General features: G+C 47.8%; 1 protein-coding gene across 1 annotated transcript in view; it reads left to right on the top strand.

Annotated features, from left to right (window-relative positions):
• The window catches only part of SRRM3 (serine/arginine repetitive matrix 3), a 79689-nt gene that overhangs the window by 43547 nt on the left and 12274 nt on the right, over positions 1 to 23868 (top strand). Inside the window, exons 4-10 of the mRNA XM_025214976.1 lie at positions 1432 to 1512; positions 6848 to 6877; positions 8242 to 8310; positions 9746 to 9781; positions 11776 to 11826; positions 12476 to 12580; positions 13363 to 13540. Of these exons, the coding sequence (XP_025070761.1) occupies positions 1432 to 1512; positions 6848 to 6877; positions 8242 to 8310; positions 9746 to 9781; positions 11776 to 11826; positions 12476 to 12580; positions 13363 to 13540 (550 nt within the window). The remainder of the gene's footprint in view (positions 1 to 1431; positions 1513 to 6847; positions 6878 to 8241; positions 8311 to 9745; positions 9782 to 11775; positions 11827 to 12475; positions 12581 to 13362; positions 13541 to 23868) is intronic.

The following is a 23868-nucleotide window of genomic DNA, read 5'->3' as shown; positions in this document are numbered from 1 at the left end:
CCTGCTGAAAATGGCAGTGTCATCAAAATAATGATTTGGGGGCTCTTTTGCAGGAAAACGCCAGTTCTCATTAAATAAAAATCAATTTGTTCTCAGAGGAAATATCAAAACAGACACTTTTGGTTTGTTCCGGCCTGCAGTGTCATTTGGGATTTTTAGTTTCTGAAAACTGAACAGTGTCCGGTCATTTCTAGTTAAAACATCACTTTGTTTAAACTAAAATAATGTTAATGGAAATGAAAATGTGCAGCCTAAATCAGCTTTTGTGGGAAAACCCAACAATATTGGATTAAACTATTTCCCACACAGATTCCCATTCAGACTTTCCAGTGGAAAACAAATCCTGGTTTTCTGGCACGATTTGTACAGGTCCATTAATTACTACAAGGCATCAAGAACATAGTGGGCCAAGCTCACCATTGGGGCCAATGAATGAACCAGGCAGTGTTACATCGCTGCAGGTGCCTGTTTGCTATAGACTGCTTCTCAGTTGGGTGCATTTACATGTGCACTTTAATGCACATTCACCTATTTTAATGAGTTTTAAGTGCCACAAAAAGTGCCCTTTTGCTAATGTGCATTAAAATAGGCTAATGTGCCTTTTTCTAGTACCTCACAACACAGTCAGTAAATTTAATGCACATTAGCAAAAGTGCGTTAACAAACATGTAGATGCGTCCAGTATATCCCTGTGGCAGACACATGGAAACCACCTGGACATGAGCCTGGCTGCTCCTTGCTTCATCCTTCTCCCACAAAGTCGCTTACCCATGCTTGGAGCAGCCTGGCCGGCCTGGCGTAGGTGTTTGCTGTTCTGCTGGCCTGTGCTGAGCCCCGGGGCCTGCTCTCCCAGTGCTGGCAAATGCTGCTGCTGTTAAAAACAATTTGCTCTCAGAGATGAGAAAGGTTGACTCCTTATTCACCCTGCAGGCGTCCAGCCCCACTGGATCTGCCCTACAGTGTGGCAGGGACAGGCAGGCATGATCCCTCTGTAGGGCAGGTCCATTCACCTACAGGTTGAAGGTTTACCATCTGTCTCATTGCACTTGTGCCCCACAGAGAGCCCACAGGCCAGCCTGCTGCCATCATTGCTTGCCTGCTGCGTGGCCCAGCTCTGTAGGTCCTAGTCATGCTGAGGCAGAAGCCGGTGAGGCCCTTGTATCCAGGCCTTGTCACAGTCATGCCCCAGCCCCTTGCACATGGCTCCAGGCCTGCAGAGTGCTAAACACACCCCTGTCCACCCCTACCCCAGCATGTGCTCACATGCCCCCAGTCCCAAACACTCCTGCTTCCAAAGCCAGTGGCCTGCGTCTCTCCACATAGGCACTCCCCAGGGTGGTGCTGGGGAATACAGCCAGCATGAGGCCTGGGCAGGGGCATCTGCAGCTGCATTTTTAATCCTTACCCTCCTCTCATCTCTCCCTGCTGCAGGCTGAAGAGGAGGTCGAGCAGCTCCACCTCTCCCCCACCTAAGAAGAAAAAGAAAAAGAAATCAGGGCATCGCCGGAGCCGGTGAGTGGCCTGGACACCCCCTGACCCTCCCTGCCAGCCCCAGAGCTGGGCAGGGGGAGCTGGGCAAGGCAAGTCGTGTGCCTCAGGTGGCCTGCTCTGCAAGGAGGGGGTAGCAGTCCCCTCAAGAGACTGGTTTACAATGAAGTCTTGCCACTCTTGCTCATCCCTCTAACCTGAGGTCACCCCCGACTTGCAGGAGCTAATCAGAGCTTCAGCACAGGCCTGTCCTTGCTGTATCCATCTCCTAAGCTCCCACGTCATCCCCTGAAGCTGCCTGGAGCTCCCCCATGCTCAGCTGCAGGGGTGCAGGTGACCTAAAGCCAACTGGGGGAAGGGCCTCTGGCAGAGGAAAGGTGGAGCACAACAGGAGTCACGGACCCTCACTTTACAGTTTGCAAACTGCTGGGTGGCTCAGGTGCAGGGAGGCTGTAGCATGGCAGTGCTGGACCTGGCACCTGCAGGAAGGGCCTGCTTCAGCATCCAGCATGGTGCAACTGGGTAGCAAATGGGCAGAATGCCCTGGATGGGAAAGCTCAAGAGAAATGGCCCAGGCTGGAGAGCAGGGCCATGCCCTGGCCTGGCCCCACACTGCGTGTGGGTGCATGCTGTAAGTGAGCAGCCCCTGCTGGTGCCCATGGACCTACCAGGGCAGTTCCACCTCCATGCTGCTCCCAGTCTGAAAACCCACCAGCTGCTTCACTCCCAGGTGGAGGGGCAAGGTCTTGGGCCCAGTAGCACTGTGCTGTGCTACCTCTGCTTCCACAGAGGCACCCAGCCGGCTGAGGTGTGGAGCTTGCGAAAAGGAAAGTCTGAGCTGCTGGCACCACAGTGACACTGCTGCCCCCCGACCCCCTGCCCGCTGTCTGCGGAACGTCCCATTCCTCTCTCTGCACAGCTTCTTCCCAGTGTGTGAGCCCACTGATGACTGTGCAGAGCTGAGCAGGCAGCACTAAGGAGCTGGTGCCGAGGCATGGCATGAGTTCTGCATCTTGCTGGGATCTGCACGCAGCAGGAGATGGTGTTGAGCTGGGAAGAGATGCCTTGAGTGGGCCCTGTGGAGTAGGGATGGCTTCCTCCCTGTGGTGATTCAAGCTGCTCCACATACTTCATCATCCCTCTTCCCTGTCAGGAGCCAGACTCAGTTCCCCCAGCTCTGCCAAGCTGGCAGTGGTATCCACAGCCAATGCCCTGCCAGCACCATGGTCTTTATACCTCCCCACTGCAGTGGGAAACAGACCTGGTGTCCCTGGCTGGTGGAGCTGCCAGGAGACACCTACTGTGAGCACTACTCTAAAAATCACACAGGACAATGCTGCCAGGGCAGGCAGATGATGGGCCCCAGCAGTGCCCAGCCAGGATCCCTGTGTCCATACATCTTCTTCAGGGGAGAGACAGAGGGTATCAGCATCTTGGCAAAGCAGATAGGTGAACAGATAGGCAGGCAGATGGATAGGTGCTAAGGGAGGTTGGCATAGCATTTCCCCTTCTTCAAGCTCTGACGTGGTGAATGAGCCCTAGAAATCAGTAGGCCACCCCCACTTTAAGAGCTGAGTTGACTCACTGAATAGGTCAAGTGCCAGAATCCATGCTTGTCCAAAACTCGTTACAAGTTTTTGGAGATGTGGGGTGAGAGGGAGTGAATCATTCCACCTGCAGGACTGCTAGCAGGGATTGCACATTTGCCTTGCCATTAAGTCTGACTCCCCATCCATCCCCCTGCCACCAATGTGACCCCAGAGTAGGAGAATGGCCTAAAACCTCAGGCATGCCATGCCAGCCAGCTGCCACCAGGTGGCAGAGTGTGCCAGATCATAGCTGTTCTACCAGGTGCAGCTTGGGTGCTGCATCAGTGTTCATGCAGGGGTCAGGATTCATAGATTTCATAGATTTCATAGACATCAGGGCTGGAAGGGACCTCGGAAGATCATCGAGTCCAGCCCCCCGCCCAAAGGGCAGGAAATCAGCTGGGGTCATAGGATCCCAGCAAGATAAGCATCCAGTTTCATCTTGAAGGTGTTCAATGAAGGCGCTTGAACCACCTCCGGTGGCAGGCTGTTCCAGACCTTGGGGGCTCGGACAGTAAAGAAGTTCTTCCTTATGTCCAGCCTGAAACGATCTTGAAGTAGTTTGTGACCATTCGACCTCGTCATCCCTTGGGGCGCTCTGGTGAACAAACGTTCCCCCAGATGCTGGTGGTCACCCCTGATAAACTTGTAGGTGGCCATCAGATCACCCCTGAGCCTGCGCTTTTTCAGGCTAAAGAGCCCCAGGGCTCTCAGCCTGTCATCGTAGGGTCTGCTTCCCTGACCTCTGATCATGCGCGTGGCTCTTCTCTGGACTCTCTCAAGCTTCTCCACATCCTTTTTGAATTGTGGAGCCCAAAACTGGACACAGTACTCCAGCTGCGGCCTCACTAAGGCCGAGTACAGGGGGAGAATGACGTCCCGGGATTTGCTTGAGAGCAAAAATAAAAATGTTTGTGCACTCCCTGCTCCTCCATTGCAGAAATCTATTTTAATCCGTTTTTAAAAACACACTTATTCTCTAAAGCAATTGGCTCCAAAATGTGGTACCTCTACTTTTGCTATTTACACACTCTCCTTTTTCATCCCTAAAGCTATTTCTTTCGGATTTGGGGGTTCCCAGTTCCTGTCATCTTGCTTTAGTTCAATCTATTCTAGATGGAGCTTTACCTGACGATTGCCTAAAAACGAGGCGCTGAACGCCGCTGCTTAGCGGCGTTCCTGTCAGAGAGTGCATTTTGCACGGGTTCTGTGATTTGGATTGACATACCACTTGTTTCTGTATAAATATGAACTCGCCATTTTCTCAACCTCCTGAAACCCTCAATATTTTGGATCTTGGAAATGGCCCGTCTCCTTATATGGTACTGGAGCAGCCGCTAAAGTTAGAGAGAGAGTTTTGCTAAAAGCTCTTTCCATTCTGGTGTTAGAAAGGAAAAAGGAGAATTGGCAATTGGGAAATTCAAGTGCAACTGCTTTCTCCGCTTGGTTCAGTAGAGGCAGAGTTGCTTGCTGGCATTCAGAACTCACTCTCTATTCTCCAAATAGTTTTGAAAAATAACAGGGTTCAGAAGGATGCCAAGGTGGGCTAAGTGGAGAAACGTGAATGTAGTGGGTAGGGTGCGTGAGAAAGTCTGTTACTAGAAATGGATTTACCCTGATCTTGCAAGCTGCTCTGCAAGGGGGGATTCCTGCCCTGCAGGAAATCAATGGGGTCTGTGGGATGGAAGGGACAACCCAGCTTTTGGCATATTTTCCATACTCTATGGACCCCTGGATTTGCAGTTTAGTACATCTACACAAACAGCCATCTATCTTATTCTCATCCTTCTAGAACCACATGAAGGCTGTCACTCCAGCTCATATGTTATTCAGAGTTAATTCAGTGTCTGCAATTTTAGTCACTATATATGGATAACTATAGGAAGCTGAGTGGGGCTCACTCCGCTACATACTGTACAAATGTTGTCAGACACAGTCTATTATGTCCAAGTATTGTGTCCACATTTTGCAATAGTTTTAAAAAAAGCAGGCAGTAGTTTCCTATTCTTTTGGGCTCACAGCATGTTGTCTGCTGCAAATCTCTATTCACGTTCTTACAGGATAACACAGTGGTGTCACATTCATCATTAAATGAATTAACCGTTAACCCTATATTTACACTCCTGCTATAAACAGAAGCTTAATTTGCTGCACTGACAGTCGGTTGCGTGCCATTTGTATCTTTTCTGTGCTATTTGGTATTTATATAGCACTCAAAAGTCACTAAATGCTTTACTGGCGGAGGGAAGGTTTAAGTTGGACATCAGGAGGCGCTACTTCACGGTCAGGGCGGCTAGGGTCTGGAACCAGCTTCCAAGTGAGGTGGTGCAGGCTCCCACCCTGGGGGTTTTTAAGAGGTTAGATGACCATCTTGCTGGGGTCGTTTGACCCCCAGTACTCTTTCCTGCCATGGCAGGGGGTCGGACTAGATGATGCTGCTGCCCAGGCTGGGAGCCAGGAGCCAGACACCCACAGACAGACAGACAGATTGATCCCATCCTGAGATCTGCATCTCCATCCCACCCATGCACAGGTCAGCAGATAGTGAGACATGCACAGAGGGCCACACCGCACAGAGGCATGCAGTGAGGGTTACAATGGAAAGACACATACAGACACACACAAGGAGAGTTGTGCACAGACATCTGGAGACACACAGGGAGTGAGACCTGTGCAGACACATAGAGAGAGACAGACACTACACACACAGACACACAAAGAACAGAGGTAGGTAGACATACACATGCACAAACATAAAGATGAAGGAGACAGAAACATACCTAGCAGCAGACACATGCACATAGCTGACACACATGGAGGCAGACAGACAGACACACAGCATAAGGACACACATCCTTTTTCTGGCCTACACACACACACTGGGCGCATCTACACATGCAATTTAATGCTCAGTATATTTTACTGAGCATTACAGCATCACATAAAAACCCATGACATTATGCTAATGCACAATAAAGTTGTCTACTGTGCATTAAGTGTAACTGAAAAGGCATGCAAATGTGCTACTGTGCATTGGCACATTAAGTGCACATTAACGCACATTAATTAAGTACCTCACATTGGAGGTACTAAATTTAATGAGCATTAGAAAAAGTGCATTAATGCTCGAGTAGACATGGCTACTGAGGCTCAAATGCAGACTAAGAGCAAGAGACCCAGCATGGAGTGGGGGAAGGGGGGTTGGAAGCTATGGATTGCCTGCAATGCCCAGCACATCAAAGGCTCTCGTACCTTGAGTGCATTCTCCCTTCCCCCACCACTGCCCCCCACTCCTCCCCAGTTTGTCTGATGGGCACTTGGGTATGTTTGCAAATTTCATTTATTTTTTCCCTTCACGGTGTACGGGATCCAACCAGCCCAGTCATGTTTCCCTGCTCAGCAATGCCATGTCTTAATGAGGCAATTAGTGTAAGTGCATGTGATAATCTGCACATGTCATTATGTCATTAAGAGATGCACGATCACACAGTCACCGTGACGGGAGGGCGCATGCAGACATCCAGCTCAGCCCTTCCCTCCCCCCTGCCAGTGTGGAGATGCTGATGCGGGCAGGATTTGGTCCTTAGACCCTATACAAGGGCTGAGCCCCACAGTGAGAGCCCTCTTGAGCCCAGATTCTGCCCTGGTCCCAGCCCCACCCTGGTCCCTGTGCTCACCCCATGCAGGCTGTAGGCTGGCTGCCCAGCAGGCAGATGCTTTCACTAACATGGGTTCTCTGTTTCTCTGCCGTCCCCGGGGTGCAATGGCAGCAAAAAGAGGAAACCTGGCTCCGAGCGCAGGTGAGTGCTGCGGCAGAACCCCGCGCTGCCCCAGTGGGTTGCCAAAGGGGTGGGTTGGGTGGGGAGGAGCCAGCATCAGGCATCTTTGGATGAGTTTCTTTGGCTCCAGGTAACTCCAAACCCTGAGTTCTTTCCGCAGCTTCTGCCTTGCACTTACCCAATTGACACTGTGGTCAGAACATGCCCAGTTATCCCAGAAATGGGGTAGATATTGCCTAGTCCTATAGCTGACATCAAGTTGCTGCTGGGGTTGCTGCCTCTCTGCCTGGCTCTGCCCTGGAGCAGAGGCAGCTGGGTACATGCAGCCTGCTCCAGGGGGTCTAAAGCAATGTCCATACCGCAAGTAGAGATGGCAAGGACAGGAAATGCTGAGCCAGCTCTAGCCCAGCCAGCTCCTGGCAGTGAGGCAGGGAGAGATGGCAGATCAGACTTCACAAGTCTCAGCCATGCATAGGGATGTGACCAGCCCATGCTGAAGCTTGGGAATCTTTCCTGTTGTCTGTGCTCTAAGTGAGCTCAGGTGAGATCCTTCTGTGCAGCCAGCTCACTCTAACAGCATGGCAGACCCTGCCAGCAAAAGTTTCCTTTAACAAGCAACATGCTGGGTTGGGAGCCATTCCCCCAGCTGGCTCTATCCATCCAGCTCCATGGAAGTCAGCAAAGCACTGCTGATTTATCCCAGCTGGGTCCCAGTGTCCCACTTGCAAATTTCTGCATCTGCAAAAGGCAGCTGTACCTTTGACTTCAATGGGCCAGGGCTGAGCACTCTGGGAAATCCTGCTTCCAGCTCTTTGGAAAATCTGGATCTCATTTAAGATTGGATATAGGAGCTGTTAGACTGCAGACTGTGGGGGCTCTTGTTAGCTCAAACCCCTTCGTGTCCTCACCAGGCATACTGAGACTGGCCCATGATGGAGAGTCTGAGGTAATTTATGGCTTAGAATACAGATCAGGATAACTGGGCCTATAGCCCTCTCTCTGGCCTAACTCCCACGAGATCCCACTGCCCCCACAAGACAGCACTGAGACAGAACAGGAAGCATGATTTAGAACTGGTTAAAACGGGTTGAAAAAAAAATAAATTTTAGTGATTTTCTTAGTCAACATTTTAACAAATTATTAGCCCACAAGAAAAAAATTTCTATATCAGTGAGGTGTCCTAATCCCTTAGGCCACTTGGAGAAATCTCAGGCTGATTAGATATTTCAGGCCAGGGTGTTCTTTCTTCTAGAGCCCCATGCTGGGTTCAAAAGGAGGGGGTTGAGGGACCCACTGGGTACTAGGTGTTGGGGTGTTTGCCCCTCAGCCTCTGCCTGCCCAAACCCTGACCATCCCCACTCACCACCCCTGTATTTGCTTTGCAGTGGGGACAGCTCCTCACCAGTCCGGAAGGAGAAGAAGAAGAAGGCTGGGAAGAAGCACAGACGAGACAGGTAAAGCTGAGGCCAGCACTGTCCTGCCGCGCATCTCATCCATCCCACAGATCCCTTCATCCCTGTCCACCCTCTTGGACTTCAGTCTCCCCTCATTGGCTGGTCCCAGGCTGCAGCCCCATTCTTCTTTGTTCCCTTAGGCTGGAGTGGGAGTGGGAGTCAAGGGCCCTGATGCACCCCCTCAGCTAATGCAAGTAGACAGGGGCCAAGACCAGGTGGAAGCAGAAAAGGTTATACTGTCACTGGCTTTGGCAGGGAGAGTGGTGGGAGGGGACAGGGAGCAAGAGCATGGGCCCGATTGCCTCCCTTCCCCCATGCCATGGCTTCACAGCAGGGCTGGCTGGAGCCCAGCATGAATCCAGTAGCGGCCAGCCTGTTTGAAGTCAGTGATGCACTGCAGATACCAATGGCTGTGAATAATGCATGGCAACCAGCCGGCTGCTTACAAAGCATCTGCCCAGGCTGCCCGCTGTCTCTGCCACAGCACAGATCCCAGCTCAGCGCTTGCCCCTAACCTCCCCCCACCCCCGTCCCCAGTAATGAAGTCATCCCATGTCTGCCCCAGCCCAGGTTGGGTGTCAACCAGGTTTGATAAATGAACAGCATTGAATAGCCCATAGTTCACAGAGTGATTGGGATGGATCCAAGGAAGATGCTGCAGCAGATGGAGGTGCTGGGAGCCACCCCCACCTGCCCTAGGCCTTGGAAATGGGGAAATGGGAAGGTCAGCGGCCACCCAGGGCAGGCAGCACATTCCTGGGAATAACACCTCCTGTGGTGGAGGCAAGATGTGGGGAGCTGTGATACATACAGAAGTGAGGCTGCGGCATCCCACAGTGGGCAGTTAGGAGCAGGCATTGAACCTGCCACCCATGGGAGATGTATAGTATGAGCCTCTACTGCCAGGGATAAAAGGATCAGTTCCACTTGCCCACTTCTATAGCCAAACACCAGCTCCTCAAGAGGAGGGCAGAGCACCCCAGGTCAGGAAATGGGTTGCAGTGTACACTGGGGTTCTCCCTGCCTCCTAGTTTGTCTCTGAGTCTGCCCACGTGCCAGACTCAGCAAGCAGAAGATCCCAAGGCTGGGGCCAGGGAGAAATGGGCCCTGAATCCCTGAGGAAAGCCCCCTGGGAGCACTGGATGATGAACACCTGCTGCGCACAGTGACTCACATGGCTCAGGCTCCAATGGCTGAGGAGAAGTGGCTGTCCTCAACACCTTCAGGCTCCACCTTTCAGCCCAAGAAGAGCTAGCTAGATTGATAGATTGATGGGTGGATGGATGCACCACTGAAATACTGGCCTCCTTCCCTCCACTTCTGGGATGAAGACATCCTTTCTTAGGAGCCCTCGCAGTTAGTAGTAAGCGGCAAGGTTGAATCCCTTGTTGCTCATCTCAGCCAGTCTCCTGTTTCCCTCTTGTTCCTCTCCCAGGTCTGAGTCTGGATCCCGGAAGAAGAGAAGACACAGGTGAGAGTTAATGAGGCAAGAGCCGCACTTCCTCGCTGCTTCTGCCCCTTAGACCCCCACTCACCACCCGCCTTGCCCCAGTCACCTCTTGCTTATGTGCCTTCCTCCCTCCTCTCTGGTACCGGAGCTTGCTTTCTCCTGCCTGACATTCAGGGGGATGTCTGGGGTCACTGACAAGAGGAGCCAAGTGGAGCCCCCTGCCCCTCGGCTGTTTGAAGGTATCAGGGCTATGCAGGGAGGGGCAGAATCATTTGCAGCAGGTGACGCTGGCATGTAGTGAGAGGCAAAGGAAATCCAGCAGGATGCCCTAGCCCCACTCCCTCTATTCCATCGTCATACCAGCTCTCATCTCCTTCCCTCACTGAACCCTGTTCCACCAGGACCTCAAAGAGGTGCCAGCTTGGTGCCGTGTCTCCTGGGTTGGCCTGCTGAAGCCCAGTACCTGCCCTCAAGTCCCAACATGCCATGCCCAGGCTTTGTTCCAGGGGGCCCCAAGCACATCATTCAGGTCCATCAAGGGAAAGGAAGATATCCCCTCTGCCCCAGACTGGATGACAGAGGGCGAGGAAAAGCCAACCCTTGTATTTGCTCAGAGTCCAGACCTGGTATGAATAGAGGTGGGCCCAATCCTGAGCTGCCTATAAGCTCTGCCCATGTTTGCCACTTCAATGTAGCCCCTCCCCTGAGCTCTGCAGGGCAGGCCCTGTTCTAAGTCCTTACAGCCCCCTGTCCCTGTGCTTTAAAGAGGAACAATTTTCATTCCTACAGCAGATGGGGAGCTTTTTTAAGTGTGGCTCCTTGAATGCTTTTGCTTAGCCTGTATGTTGTTACTGTGGTGCCCTCTGGTGGAGGAACTGTCCCTGTAGTGTAGGAGGAAAAAACCACCAGAGCTGCAGAGAATGGTACAGTGCATAAAGCAGAGGGTCATAGGATGAGGGACAAGTCATATCATAGGACTGAGCCATGAGAAAGATTAAGGGGCCACTGCTGGTTTAGATAACAGATTTTAAGGCTGGTGTAGGCCATCAGTCAGGTCCTCTGCATAACACCAGCAAGAGCCTCGCCTGTCATTCTGCATCTAACCCACACCTTGTGGTGAAGCTAGAATGGCTTTCAGAAAGGCTTCTCACCTCACTGTACAGGCTGCAAGTGATGGAGAGACCCCTCAGATATGGGCCTGAGGTCACCAGGTGGTTTCAGAGGGCCCGGCACAAAGTTACTTTGCTGTGGAGGAAGTTGTTTTGCAATTGGAGTTGGGGAAGGGGCATTTGAACCGCAACCTCAAAGGTTTGCTAGGAGGTTTGAATCCATTTCCAGCTCAGAACTCCCCCATGATACAGGGGAGCTTGTCAGATCTGTGATTGGATTCAGCAAGAACAAAAGTAGATTCTTGGGGATGCTATGGGAATCATCAGGGAATGGCAAGAAGACACATGCATGCACCAGCCTATGGGGATCTCAAAGTTCCTCCCAAACCTAGCAGTCCATTGGTTCCTCCCAAAACTAGCAGTCCATTGGTTCAGGCATGCTCATTTCTGTAGCCAGCAGCACACAAGGAAGTGACATGGCTTACATCATATCTGGCCAAATTTGACTCTCCCACCAGAATGACTAGGTACCCATGCACAGCTGAGCCGACAGGGGATGACCTTTGGCATGAACTCAAAGCTCTGGATCCATAGCAGGACACCCCGTCATTGTGCTCCATGAGTGTGTCTGGCAATGATTATCTTGGGAGTAATGGGGACAAATTCCCTGAAAGCACCAATGAGTGAGATGCCTTTGGAGCCATCCCCACTGAAGCAGCAGAGACTTTGTCCCAGTACGGAGTCTGCTGCCTCCTCTTCAATGTTAGCCCTTTCACCAAGAGAAGATAGTTTAAGGCTATCCAGCTGGATGGTAGTTTAGGAGACAACCTCCTCCCATTGGACACCACAGTCTCAGGGCTGGGTGCACTGTAACATCTGTGTTTTCAGTCTTCTGCTATTCCGCAGGTCCAGAAGCCCCAAGAACAAAAGGAAAGAAAAAAACAAAGAGAGAAAAAGGTGAGGCTCCAAATGTGAGGCCCAGGGGACACTTGATACAAGAGGGTGGGGGATGCAGAGACCCTCCCACCTCTACATTGACAGTGGGAATTTGAGGTTTACAAAGGCATCGCACACTAGTAGAATATGGATTTCTGGGCACCGCACCATGTTCTTCTGGTGGGGCTGGTGCTTTGATGATAAAAAAGCTCTTTCTTCTACCCAGTAGAGATGGGAGACCTAACAGCCTGGTGAGACAAGGAGCTGGGGTCTCCACCCAGCATCTTTGGGCTTGGTGATGAGGGAACTCTCCAATGTCTAGTTGGGTCTGGAAGTTAGAGGCTCCTCCTGAGCACCCTGTTGGACTGGGCAGTCAAAGGTCCTGCAGTACCTTGCTGAGTTTAGGATGGAGGCAAGTCCATCTAGCACCAGCACTAGAATGAGGTTCTCACACCTGTTCCCTGGCTCCCCCAGGGGCAGATATGTTGCTGCAAACTGCCACCCTCCCAGGGAGAAACCTTCTAGGGGTTCCCATTTCCTCTCCTGCTGGGTCTGATCCAAAGAGGTGCTCTTTCTACTGACCCAGTTTGACTCTGGGGCCAGTACTGTGAGATCAGGAGTTCTGACTGGGCCCTCCTTTTCTCCCTCCTCCCTTGTCTGTCTCTTGCAGATCCCATAGTGGCTCTCCTGCCCGAAGGTCCCACAGACACAGCAGCTGCAGCTCCCACAGTGCTTCACTGTCTTCAGATTACAGCAACTCCAAATCTCCCAGCAGGTAGGCTTGGTTTCCCCTAGGACTCTTGACCCATCTCCAGGCATGGGTATATGAATTGCTGAGGGTGGGCACTGGGAATGGGGGCATGGACCAGGTGCACTAGGTGTGGGTTTGTCACCCAACTCCTCATATTCTCCATCTATGACACAGGGCTCCCCCTGTGAGCGCAGGGACTGGTTCTCACTGGATCTCACACATTACTAACCCTCACAAAATCAGCCCAACCCTCACACCATATGAGGCATTTTCTTCTTAAAGACCCAGCTTCTTCTTAAAGACCCTGCAAATTCATGACATTCAAAAGTAAACATGTGAGCTCCACATGTTTATGGAGAAACATCTGGAAATGTGACCCCAGAAGTGCAAACACTAGATGCCAAATGAAAATTCCCCAATGGTATTATTTAAAAAAAGAAGAAAGAGATGTCATGATACTGAAGCCAATCTCCTAGTTTGGGAAACCTGGTCTATAAAGTTGGACTGACTGTGCCCCAAACAGCAGCAGAATTACCACATTATATAGTGTGATGACTGAGATCAGACTCAGGCCTGTCCTATATCCACAGATGCTTGCATCCATGTCTGTGTCTATGTGTATGTGCACTCATATGGCTACATGGAAATGGAAGTAACTGAGACACTGGCCTTCAGCAAGTACAGCCAAAATGCTGCCTGCCTCTCCACCCAGCCCCTCACACCCTCCCTGTTCCCACGCCTGCCATATCGCCTGTGAGTTGGCCCCAAGTCACATGTCACACCCCATCATCCACTGTCTCCCGCAGACTCAGCCCCAAGCACAGGGAGGACGGACAGAAGGCCAGCAGCCACCGTTCCAGCCGGAGCCCGTCCTCCTCTGGCACCTGCCACAGCCGCTCGGCCACACCACACCAGAACGGGCATAAGGGCAGCGCCCAGAACGGTCGGCACAGCCACAGCAACCTGGTCATAAAACAGCAGGATGTACGTATGCTTTTCTTTTATCATGGTTCACCCCCACTCCGCCTTCCTCCTCCCCTCCGCCAACACCACCCCCGCCCTCCTCACCTGCATCATTTCCCCCTTTACAAGTCACTTCACTCCAAGCTTACCAAGGTGAGACCAGCAGGTGAAGCCCTGTTTGCTTTCGCTCAGTCTCAGTGACCCCAGGGGAGCAGCCTCGCTCTTGGCATTGAGCAGAACCCAAGACTGGCCTGTATCTGCCAAACTGGCCATGTCACGAGCAGACCTTCTACCCACTCCTCCATCACCATGGACACATACACGTAGGGTCCAAGCCTAGGCAGCCTCATTGATTTCTGGGACATTGCAAAGCATTCACTGTAATAGCATGACTCAGGCCTAGAGGTAGGAGGGGAAGTAAGATGGGAGGAAACCTGAGGTGTTTTTCTCAGGTTTGTTCTCAGAAATTTTGTTCCTATGAATTAAAGGGCATGTCTACACTGTGACGCTGATGCTACTGCATCACAGTAGCTCATTGCTACTGCACAGTAGGATCAGAAATGACCCATGTGCCACTGGCACTGCACAATAACGGTGGTTACTGCACAGTCAGTCATTTAGTGCTTGCTAAAACAAGTACTAAATGACTCCGCAGTAACAACTGCGCAGTTGGGGGCACATATAGACATGCCCACAGTAACTAAAAAACACTCTCTGAGGAGAAAGAGTGGCAGAGATTTTCCAGGTGGTCCCACATCTTGACTGAATCATTTCCAAAGGACTTGACAAGAAGCTGGTATCATCACAGCACCTGCTTGAGAAGCATTTGGTGCCATCTTCTGCTCAGGAGAGAATTTCCCTGTGGGTATTATTTAGTGAAGAAGGGTAGCATTTTCTCTGGTGCAGGTGGTGAAAGATGTTCATCCTTCCCATGGTGATGCGTATCTTCAACTGGCTTGGCCAGAATGACAGAAGTCTTCTTTGAAAAATACCTGCTGAGGCTACTTGAGGAGAAGAGTGGGGAATCTCACTCTGGCAGAATCTCTCATCTATACTCCAAGTTTCCTCAGATCCTTCAATTCATGGAAGTCTCTTTATCTCAACCCTCAGATCCTTCTTTAAAAACCAAGCCATTCATCCCTCGCTCAGGCTAATTTACAGCTGAAATAAAAGCAAACAGAAAGGGCTGGAGGCCTGCATCACCTCCGACAGTAAGCCTAGTTCTCCAGCCTCTCTCTGTGTGGGAACCAGGCTGAAGAAATGGGATATTCCCTTTTGTCTCAAGACTTTGGGCCTTCTTTGGCTATAACTTCCTTCGTCATGCAAAACTTCAGGCTAATGAGAGCCACAAGGCTTTGGCACTTGGCAGGGAGGTTTCTGTTCTTGTTCTCTTGTCTGTATGGATTCAACCCCTGTGTGTTTCCACTTTGGATCAGCTTGAAAAGGAAGATCCAGTGGGAGCTGCTGAGCATTGCACTGAGACCACCTGAAATAGTGAATTCCAGTAAGCCAGGCTCTGCTCACTCAGAACTGGGACCAAATGTGATCAGGGTCCTATGGCTTAGTTTCCCTCTAGCACCCATGCAGCTGTGGGTAGAGCTGTGTGTCTATTGACATAATCAGCTCATAGGCTGGGGCTGGTTAGTGATGGTTTCCTTGTGGAAACTTTTGCAACTTTCCATCAGGAAAACAGTAACAAAACTTCCTGATTTGGGCTGGCTTGTCCTAAATGGAAATCTCTCCATTCATTAAACTGATTCAAAAAGTTTCATTTTGAGTTCATGCCACAGGAAACTTTAGCTTCAAATGTTTCAAAAAAGGCTCCATGATTGCCATTACAATTAAACATTTTGGCATTGCTGATAGAGATATGTTTCATTTCTGTTTGGGTCACCCACAGTCTGCATTCTGTCCTATTCACCAGGCTCCCTGGCAAGGCTTATATCCCACGATGTAATGCAGTATCCTCTCTGACTGAGTAGTGTGGTGCCTCATCGGAGGTGTAGTCTGGTCAGGGAGGCTGGCCCATCATGCAGAATGAGGGTGTTAGACCTCGCCTACAACTCCCATGAAGTGACTCAGAACAAAAGGGAAATGCAGTATGATATCCTGATTGAAACGGAGATTTTTTCCTGTTGGTTCAACAAACTGAAATGAAACAGGTGAATGAAGGAATGAATGAAGAAATGCCTTCATGTTTCACTTTGGCTGAAAATACCGAACATTTTCCTGTTTCCAAACTGACTTTCTGGGGTGTGTCTCCTACTGCAAAAGTACACCACCGGGGCTTTTTGCTAGGATTTGGGGCAGAACTAAATGCCAAAACGAAGTCCCACCTTCTACTGAACTCTATTAACAGAGACCTTAGATCGCCGATGTGTTTCCCTGGGATACCAGGCCAAAAGGGCTTCTCCCCAAGTGACCAGGTCAGGGGGCTGTGCTATGTGAGAGAGAAGCATTCTGCCTTTGAACACTGGACAGCACTTTCAGGCTTTGCACCAGAGATCCACCTGCTCAGGCCCTGCCCCAAAGCCTATTGGAGGAAGCAGAAGCCTTTACGTTGACTTTGATGGGATTTGGATCAGTCGCTAAAAGCAGAGAAAGCTCAGGCAGGCAAAGTTCTTTGAGCAGATGTGGTATCTTTTATTAGATCAACTAAATAGTTGGAAAAACTGGGTTTTTTGCAAGCTTTCGGTCACAAATACCCTTCTTCATGCATAGGGAAAGTCTTACTATTTCTGTGCTTTCCTGGGTAGAATAGAAGCCAAAATGCAAAATGCAGGTCTGTGAAAATGCAAATGCATGGCGGTAAGGTTCAAAGGGAATGGGAGATAATAGGTGTGAAAAGGTAGTTGTTGGGGAGGGGGAAGGTGATAAAATGTAGTTGGTAAATGCAGACAGATTACCTGGGTTTATCAGATGGCAGGCAGGTTATAATGTGCCATAAATCCAATGTCTATATTTAGTCCATGATTTTTTGTATCCAGTAGATTTCTTAAGTGAAGTTTGCAGTCTTGTCTGAATTCTCTGCCCATCATACAGCTCAGGAAGAACCCTGGCGATCTCTGGGCCTGCACACTACCCTGGGGTTGGGAGTCAGCATACAATAGCCTCGCAGAGCCCTAAGGCAGTGCCTTCCATTAGTATATTTCAGCAACCAGATTTGATCATTTCCCATTCCTTCTCCATTCCCCTCTCTCAAACCCCTCTAGCTTTTGAAGGTAGTTCCCACAAACAATCATGAGTTCCCAATCCAGAGACTTCCATGCTGCAGCCCAATTCCCGTAGCTTCTCTTTGATTTCTTCTTTATTGTGTTTTTAATATTGTTTATTTTGATTCTGATTCTCCTGCTGCCCACACACCCACCTCTTCATTAATCCATGGCGATTTGATCGATTTGTGTTGGTCTTGCTCTATGGCCCCTCCCAGAGATCCTGGCACCAGGTCAAAGGTCGCCCATGGATCTAGCAAATGGCTGAGCACATTGTTTTGCTAATGATTTGGAGATTAAAAAAGAAAATCAAAGCACTCAGCCACTGTGTGTGCCTCCATTCCTGCCCGATCATGTCAGAGACACTGCTGAATAAACACAAGTTCCTTTTGTTAACAGGCGCTGGTGGTGCTTTTCTCCAACAACTCTCTCTTTCTCTCTCTTTTTTTTTCTTTTTAATCCCATCTGTGTTTTTCTTTAGCCTCCCATTTGAAAAACGGTAATATACAATTCCATTTCTTGCTCAGCAGAAGCAGGGAAGAGGGGGAGGGAAGGGAAACGAAACGTGCTTTTTCTTTGTTCAGTTTCCTTTATTTCTTTATTTTGGGATTTCTTTATTTTCCTTTCATTTGTGACGTACAGAAATGCAAACAATATATTTCTCTATTTCTTTTTTGTTCCTGTTGTCGTTGTCGTGTTGTTCTAGATCTTTTTTTTGCTTTTGTGTGTGTTAATGTGGAGAAGACAAAACAAAAAAGCGGATGTGTTTTCTTAATATTTACAACCGTTGAACATTGTATTTTCATCTCTATATTTTGAGCAGAGAATTTAAAAGGGAAGATAACTGTGCCACCAAGAAAGGGCATTGGGCTCATTTCAGACTTTCATATCTAACTTCCTTTTTCCTGCCAAAGCCATAGGTCTTCTTTTTTCTTGCTTTTAAGTGTCCAAAGTAAGTGGCTGGCTGGTGGGGATGATTATCGCTGATTTGTTACTGGTCTGTTTTGCAGCAGTCTGTAGGAGCACCTTGTGTTTGGCACTGCACAAACACAGATCCTGTCTCCCAACCTTCTTATGAATCTAAGCTCATATATCTTTCCGTAGCTCTTGTGTACATAATCAACCCACCCTGTGCTACTCAGGGCCTGGACATAGAACATGGTTCCTCTGGTTTAAAAGAGTAGACAGATGATGTGCAGGTCTACACAAGTGTAACGTCTTCAGATATAGTGTAGAGTTATTCCAAAAAAAAATAGGGATAAACTGTGGTATGTTGCACCTGTATACATGTCACCTGTCCACAAGCTTATCCTGGGCTAGCCATTTGCCCAGGGGAAATAGGTTATTTAATACCTGCTCTCTTGCCACTTAATGGTAACCCACTGTAATAGCATTTCTTGGTTGCAGGTACCCTGGGATAGCTGTATTTCTGTTCACTCTAGATCGCTGTGTAATATACCCCAGCATACAAAAATGTTGTAAGATTCACCAGTGTAATTGCACTGTTGGTTTAAAACCTGAAGTAACACACAAAGTGAACTAGGCCATCGTGTACCTAAAGGGCTCGACTACAAAATCATCCATAATGATGATGGATTCAGTCATTTCCATGTAAGTCCTGAGTGAGGAAAATGTTTTTAGGCACAAGCCTTGAAATGAGCTGTTGTCTTCTCTGATGCCTCTATGAAGGCACATGAAACCAAAGTAGTTGCGCTGACTGAGCTAAGTTACACCACCCCAGCTTCAGTGTTTAGACAGGAAGGGAGACATTGAAAATATAGCTCAGGAACTGAGCCTACAGCTTTTTAATGTCTAGAGCTCCTAATGAAGGCTGTAATTCATTTTGTGTTCAAGTCCCATGACAAATGTGAATAGGGATTCATTCCTGAACCAGTGCCCAGGCCAATATCAGTTAAATATGCGAACAACATGAAGTATCAGGAGCAGAGATTCACTTCTCAGGACACTGTGAGCTAATCCAGGAATTACTCCACTGTGCCAATGATATTAATCCAGTGCAAAGTGAGAACTAGGCTGTTTGTCTCCAGAACAGATAATGATCAATGAGAATAGGTGACTCAGATTCCTCCGTGGCCTTAGGGAATGGACAGACATAACATTCAGAGAACCTTGAACACCTTTAAAGCACTGTGAAAACTGAGCAGACAGACAATATACAATGCTATAGTGCTACAGATCAGTGCAAACCATCTAAAAATGTCCCTGAATGAAACAGGGATAACCCTGAAGCACTTCATGAGAATATTATTATCTCTGAGACAGATGTATATGTATATGCAACTGAATCTCTAGTCTGTTCATACCCTTAGGCTATAAACAGATGTTTCCAAATGAAATGGATCAGTTATGCCAGAATGTGTCCACTTCATTGGGCAAAACAGACACCCCCTTCCCCATTGTCCCCCATTGTTTTAATCACTGGGCACACATCTGCAAATGGGGAAACCCAGGCATGCAATCCCAGGGTTCAGAGGTCTGATCCTGTGCACCCTGCAGGGAAATTTCCAGGGCACACAAACTTGGGGTCCTGAAGCCCCAGGAGCACCTGCTGGAGAGCATGGGCAGCTCTGGGCTGCCTACACTCTCCCACCTCAAAATAGATAGATATCTGCCACAAAACAGTAGCATGAATTAATACTACCTTGTGACATGGACAAAGGGCATGAATCTCTGTTAGCTTTCCCCCTGTGCCGCCATAAAAATGTTTATGATGGCACAAAGGTGATGTCTGTTCTCAGCCTCAGGGTCTCTCACAGCAAAGCATTGGGCTCCATCGACTCACAAGACACTGGATACCTGCTTAAAATTAAGCCATGATTAACTTTTAATAATAGGAAGAGTAATCATTAACTGTTAAAATTAAGAAGATGTTTAGTTTAATACTGGTAATAATTAGCCTCAGACTTGCCAGTCTAAGCACTCATAAAACCAGAATTAGGCCCCCCAAAGCATGAAATCGGCTTCAAAATCAAAGATGTTTGCAACTACATTGCAAACCACTTGGGGCAAAGACCCGTTGTGTTTCCTGTACAGTGCTCAACACAGTGGGGTTTTGGTCTCTGACTAGGGCTCCTAGGTGCTACTACAGCACAAATAAGAGCTGGTACTAAATACTAGAATCTTTTTGGTTTCTAACCTTTACCAAATACAGGACCACAGTTCTTAGGACAGAAGCCACACTGTCAATTCCCAAATCAGGATGGACTTAAATTTAGCACATAATTAAGTGCTTTGGTGGACTGGGATCTAAGGGCTATGCAGAAAGTGACTCATGTGAGCTGCCATGCAGCAATGGGCACACCGAGGAGCATGGTCTTTGAATCAGATGGGTTTTCTTGAGTGCTTTCCTTGGACTGCCTTCTCCAAATTCTAGCCTAAAAAGTATATTTGGAGGGACATGGGCCAATCTGGGACAAACAAATCTGTTTTCAATGTTCAGGTGGAGTTGACTTCCCTTTTAAATGGAATTTCAGATTTTCATCCCATCCTTTCACTCCGGTTGGCTTCCTTTACTGCTCTCTCTCTCTCTCTCTCTCCCCCTCTCTCTTTCTCTCTCTTTCTCTCTCCCTCCCCCTCCCACACACACTCTACAGTATTTCTCTTTTTTTTCTGTGGGCCACTCCTAGCCAAACCCAGTGCCAAAATAACCCAATAAACCTTGACATGTTCTGCCTTCATCCGTTGCTTTACTTGCATGCTTTTTGGGACTTTGTAATGTTACACAGAGAATTTGAAAACAGACAAGAAGCACTGCTATTTAGAAGACTGGTTAAACAATTTTAAAAAAAAACCTAATATGGCTGCCTCGTTTGACCACCAACCAAAACTTTCAATAAAAAACAAATCAGTGCAAACAAAACCAAAAATAAAAAAATCAAAGCAAAGAAAACTTTATTAGCAAAGGGGTCTAAATCACATTACTAAAGAGTCATTGTCTTTTTCCCATTCTGCACTCCAAATGTGGAGATTATTGTTTTCTTTTTTATTATTGCATTCCTGTCACTGACAAATCAGAAGGTAGGTATTTTGTCCGCCTCTGCACGTTCACTTCTGCAGATGAGCCTGTTGAAAAGCACCGTAGCTTGATTTAATGTTATTTTCTCTTTCTTTCCTTCTTTCTTTCTTTCTCTCTGTCTCTCAGTCTCTCTCTTTCATTTTGTCTCTTTTTGGTGGCTCTATATGATTTTTTTACTTGTATTATTTTCCCAATTAGCTACAAAGCCATGCACTTCTTTTACTTTTTTCTTTTTTGTTCATGTATTTTTCCTTTCTTCCTTTTTATGTTCAGTTTCTTCATTCCATTGTTAGAATGCATTTCTGTGTGTTTTAGCCCTCCGACTTTGTGTTTGTTTCCATAAATGGTACAATTATGTCTAGTCAATTTGATTTCCTCTGTGGTTTTTTAGGGGCTGGTTCAAAAAACAGACAAAATTAACAACAAACAGAGATGATAGAACACAATCCAAAATAATGCAAAAGACCTGTGATTCTAACGATTATTCCAGTCTGGTTATCTCTTGCTTTGTTAGAAGTTTAGGAAGGGAGAAGAAAGGTCATTCCATTAAGGGGGGGGGAAAGGCAAAAAAGAGATGTTCTTCCTTTTATCAACTCTTCAATCAGCCTTTTGTGATGTCTGACTCAGGCTGAGAAGCAGATTTGGTAGGACTTGGTCCAGAGTCAGCAAACAGCCTTCTTGAAAAATCACTTCAAGCACCTGCATAATTTTAAGCAACTGCTTAAATTCCATTCACCTTAATACATGTGCTGGAGCACTTTGCTGAATTGGGGCCAGAGAGTATTTTATATTATGGGTCTGAGCCTGAAAACCTGGAAGGATGTGATTTTCAAAGACAGGAGCCTCACGTGAGATCCCAAAGTTTTTACTGAGGAACATGACTGATTGTCCATAGTGTGAAGCATCCATTCTCCTTCAGGTGCCTGGAGATGGATTCATAAGCCTTCTGTTAGGTTCTTGGCCATGCCAACTTAGCACAAGGGTGAAAGTCACCCTGTGCATCACACCAGCCCAAGGCCTTAAAACAAAACTTACAAGGTGCTGAATGCATGCTTAGCCTCGGTAATGACTCATTGAATGGAGATTAACTCAACCACCATATTTACCACCATAAGTAGATTCCCTTATATCAGTAGCATGGCCTCAGCTAGTTCTGTTACCACCAGTCATAGATAGTTAGTCTTTGAAAGGTCAAATTTATGTATTACAGCCCCTCTGCAGATGATAATAATCCAACAAATAAACCTCATCGTCACACGTGACCTTTATCTTTATTGAATGTTGTAGTATGAGTCAATTTTGCTTTTGGGCCTGACGAAGCATTTTAGGACATTTCTCCCCTTTCTGGTGCTGTAGATAGAAAGGATCAAGATGGCAAGAGATGTCTTGAAAGCAGGTTTAGGCTGAACAAACAAGCCTTGCAGTTTCTCTTGTTTCCTCTGCAAAGAGTGAAGAAAAAGATATAAAAGTAATGCAGGTGTTTTAACTGTCTAAGAACTGGCCTGAGCTTGAGAAAGCAACTCTCTAAGACCATGCGAGTTGGTCTTAGCAACTCACTAAGGCCATGTACAGCAACAGGACAGAGCAAGCTAAAAGGCTGAAGGAGCTAAGCTGTGGGGCAATTAGTAAACAGTAGTTACTGCACATTGTTGCCACTGCATGTAATGTGTAGCCTGGTTCAGTGGTTATTGCATGACTCACCTGGGAGACTGAGTTCACATAACATCTTGTAAATGGAGCCCTGCCTTGCTTATGCACTTTCAAAGCAAACTGGTATATGGTTAAGAGGAGAAATTCTAGCTCTGTAAGTCTGAACCAATGAGTCTTTCCATGAACTTATTCTAGATTCTAGCTCCCAGCCTGAATAATTACACATTTATTTGCAAGAAAGATGAATCCTTTCCCTCTTAGAAAGCACCACTTTGTTTCTAAGTCTTTCGGTATAACCCACTATTAGCTCAATTAGTAATAGTTGCTTAGAATACCACTAGTGCCTCCGTGGCAATTCAGCTGTAAAGCCCTAGACAACATTCAAGTGAAGGTCTTGGACCAGGTTCCTGCTTCTCCTGGGGCTTCCCATAGCCAGGGCTACAAGCCAGAAAGGTCAGAGTAGTGAATATTATGGTGCAGCCCTGCCCTTCCTAAAACAGGCTCTTCCCCTAATAGGCTTTTCATGCTGGGACTTGGGGAAGGCAGTCTGTGGCAGTATATGGTGAGCCAAGACAATGGGAATTTGCACTTGGGAATTAGCCCCCTACTCTTCACAGGCCATTGTAGTAGTACACAGAGGTTGGAGAAGGGGGTAAAATCCCCTTTCTAATCTTAAAGATTCCTACGGTTATCCTTATAATCCATACCTCAGAAACAATGTGAAACAGGCTTAGGCCAAATCTAGTTAAAGTCAGTAGAAAGATTCCTGTGGAGTTCAGTGGGAGTTGGGCCTAACCTTCAGCTGGTGGGAAAAGTGTTGCTCTGGCTTACATTGTAGTCTACCACTCCGATTTGGACAGGGCCCTTCCAATTTTGGATTTTCTGCAGAACTTAATGAAATTCCCCTTTTAGTAATGGAAATCTATAGCATGTGGAATTCCAAATTTGGAACAGTCGGCTTTAAAGGTGAATATGAAAAATATCTTTAAGGATGAAGTCTACAATTTTTTCCCCTCCAAATGATTCAGTTTACAGTGGAAAGGTAAAAAGGTAATCCAGGGGGAAAAGTCAGAAAAAACAGCCAAAAGGTATAGTTCTCTAGTGAGAGTCCTTCTATTGTTGAACACTGTGTCCAGCAGTTAAGTGTTCACAGAGCTGGGCTATTACTGCATTTTGAATGGTTTTACCTATTGTTGCTGTTATCTGTGAAGTTTTTCCCCATTGTTACTGCTAAAACAACCTTAAAAACTAGGTCCTAGGTTCAACCTTAGAATAGCCCAACAGTCGGTCTCTACTGCCTCCATGCTGTTCTTGAGAACACAATTGAAAAATAAGCCCCTACCACTTTGCCTACTCCAAACTCAGCCATGTGCTAGTGAAAATAGTCCATGAGTGCCCCCTTCTGCTGCTTTTGGACTCTATCTCTGGCAGAGAGCAGTATTTCCAGGCTT

Source organism: Alligator sinensis, unplaced genomic scaffold (assembly GCF_000455745.1).
Source record: "Alligator sinensis unplaced genomic scaffold, ASM45574v1 scaffold1420_1, whole genome shotgun sequence".
NCBI lineage: Eukaryota > Metazoa > Chordata > Crocodylia > Alligatoridae > Alligator > Alligator sinensis.
Note: the sequence above shows the minus strand (reverse complement) of the source record. Positions and strands in the feature narration are given on the sequence as shown.